Source organism: Bidens hawaiensis, unplaced genomic scaffold (genome assembly GCF_021521415.1).
Source record: "Bidens hawaiensis isolate Kalapana, Puna unplaced genomic scaffold, B.hawaiensis_p1.1 tig00023995_1, whole genome shotgun sequence".
NCBI lineage: Eukaryota > Viridiplantae > Streptophyta > Magnoliopsida > Asterales > Asteraceae > Bidens > Bidens hawaiensis.
Genome location: NW_027493774.1, coordinates 97,470 through 100,258, shown reverse-complemented (window position 1 = coordinate 100,258; position 2,789 = coordinate 97,470). Strand labels below are relative to the sequence as shown.

At 41.7% G+C, this 2,789-nt stretch overlaps 1 protein-coding gene across 1 annotated transcript; it reads left to right on the top strand.

Annotated features, from left to right (window-relative positions):
* The first annotated feature begins 477 nt into the window (after positions 1 to 477).
* Positions 478 to 1,431, top strand: LOC143568494 (uncharacterized). Its single transcript, XM_077054644.1, has 2 exons — positions 478 to 641; positions 942 to 1,431. The coding sequence occupies exons 1-2, from the start codon at positions 478 to 480 to the stop codon at positions 1,429 to 1,431; spliced, it is 654 nt and encodes a 217-aa protein (XP_076910759.1).
* Positions 1,432 to 2,789: the final 1,358 nt, after the last annotated feature.

Below are 2,789 nucleotides of genomic sequence, written 5' to 3'. Positions count from 1 at the left end.
GTAGAAGGTCAAAGAGCTAATGAAGGAATTCAAAAGTTGTAGATTAACTCAAGTATCCAGAACCCGGAATAAGTAAGTTGATGCCCTCAGTAAGCTGGCTTCCCTAACCCTCGCTCACTTAACAAAGAAGGTACTGGTGGAAGTCTTGAAGATCCCATCAATTGAGGAACAAGAAGTACAAGACATCATTGAAGAAGAAGGGATCACTTGGACGATCCCAAAATAGAGTTCCTCAAAGAAGGGAAGCTTCCCACTAACGAAGGAGAAGCCCTAAAGCTCAAGCTTAAGGCTAAACAATATGTGATAAAAGATAATGTCCTATACAAGAAGGGATATTTGAGTCCCTTGCGGCGATGTGTGGGACCAGATTAGAGCAACTATCTTGTGAGGGAAGTACACGAAGGCATTTGCAGGACACATTCCAGTCCAAGGTTGATGGTAACTAGGTTAATAAACCTTGGATACTATTGGCCGACAATGCGCATGGAATCCACAGAGGCCATCCACAAATGTGAAGCTTGTCAGCTCCACGCTCCCGTCAAATCAAACCCGAAGCACAACATGGTACCCACTATTGCTATTGGAAATTCTACAAGTGGGGAATGGACATTGTTGGTCCCTTCACCGAAGCAGCATGGAAGGTAAAGTTCCTACCGGTAGCTGTCGACTATTTCACCAATTGGCCAGAAGTTAAGCCCCAAGCTTCCATCAAGGGGAAGAAGGTAATAAAATTTTTGTAGGAAAACATAATTTGTAGATATGGAATGCCAGGTAAAATAGTGATTGATAATGGGAAGCAATCGCGGAGAAGACATTTAGCCTTTGGTGTCAAGAGTTGCAAATTAAGCATGTGTTTAGATCAGTAGCATACCCCCAATTCAACGGTCAAGGAGAACGAATGAATCGTAACATCATTGAAGGTGTTAAAGCAAGGTTTAAAGGTATGACAAGAAATGGGTAAAAGAGCTTCCAAGCGTCCTTTGGGCTATCCGAACCACGGAGAAAACAAGTCATGACAAAACACCCTACAACCTAATCTTTGGCTCAGAAGCTGTCATCCCCACAAAAATTGGGGTAAATTCAAGAAGGGTGAGAAACATAAATGATGAAGCCAACGACTCCGAGGTTCTGCTTAACCTCGATCTCCTAAAAGAAGCTCGTGAGCAGGCTTCTATTAAGGAAGACAGATACAAGACAAAGCTGGAAGCCTTCTATAACATAAGGGTAAGAAAAGAAGTGTTTAAACCCGGATGCTTGGTCCTTACAAACAAAGAGGCCAGTAGGAAATCCGACACAGGAAAATTGGGACCCAAGTGGGGAGGTCCTATGTTATCAAAGAAGCTCACAGGGGCGGATCCTATAAGCTCAATGACATGGAAGGAAGGAAGGTGCCACGTCACTAGAACGACAAGCACCTCAAGAAGTTTTTAGTTAATGACAACAGTTCAAGGTCCTTGTAATAGTTGTTTTGGTTTAATGATATTGAAAAAAATCAATGAATGATGCTGCATTTTGAGTAACACACTTATTTATTATCCTATCTAAGGGTGAGCCTCTCTAAAATAGGCTCTATGAGGTATGGCGTAGTTCCTACTCATGTAAAGGGTTGAGCTCCTACGCCATATCGCTCAACAGGTATCGAGACGCTATATCTTCCTGTATACTGGTTAAGTCCCTAAAACAATACAACTCCATGGACCACTTAGAAATATATTATATCCATGAAACGAGATTGAGAATTTATTACCAACTAGCTCCATAAGTACTAAAGCCTAGAAGCTTATCAAATTGATATGCTTGAGAAGCTTAGGACTTGTGTAACAATATACCACAAAACAAATTAAGTGAAATCTTGTGGACTGGCAAGCGTTAGGATAATTTTTGCATCAGTTCTTAGTTACCAACCTAAGGAAGGGTGTCTACAGCATCTCTTCTTAATGTAGTTTCAAAGACGCTGCAAAAATAACAAACAAGCATAAAAAAAGTAGTTAAGATAAACTACGAAACCAACATTTAAAACATAAAAGGCACCACTATAAGGTACTGCATGCATCACAAACATAAAGTAATAATTGTTCAACAAAGGCTTACATAACCAAAACACAAAGAATCTTCACACACGAAGCTTAATAAAAATAAAGCTACTCGTCAACAGTAGCATATTTACCTTCACCACCAAAAGTTTTTGGTGTATCACCTAAGAGGTTCCCATAAAGCATGTCAACATCTCTATAAAAGTCATCATGGGAAGCTTCAGCGGTGGAAAGAGAAGGAGTATTCTCAACTTCTCGCACAGGGGAAGGGCTCCGCTTAGGATTATCAGCTTGGGAAGGAGTAACCCCAACTTCCTCTTCATATTCGACAGCAGCCCGACCAGCTGGATCTTCAACTTCAGTGATAGCTTCTCCTTTTCATGATCTCCATCGGAGTTAGCTTTCCAGTAATCTTAGTGACCATAGCTTGGATCACCTGATGCGCCAGCTCTTCTTAAGACCTTCTGGCTTAATAGCTTGAAAAGCAAAGAAGGGAATATCGTGACCACGAGCAACGGATTCAAGATAAGGGGAAGTCTTCATCTCCATTGATCTCACAGCAGCTGCAAAGTCGGTGGCAGCATGGGGTCGGTATCTAGAAAGTCACTTAAGGGGACGACCAGCCCAACCTGCTTCAAAACTGATCGACAAGCCATGGTGACGACCATGAGTAATGGCCCTTGTATAAACTTCACCAAGGGCCGAATTAAACTCACCGTTATGCATGAGATAGAAAACAACATGAGGAATACCTTG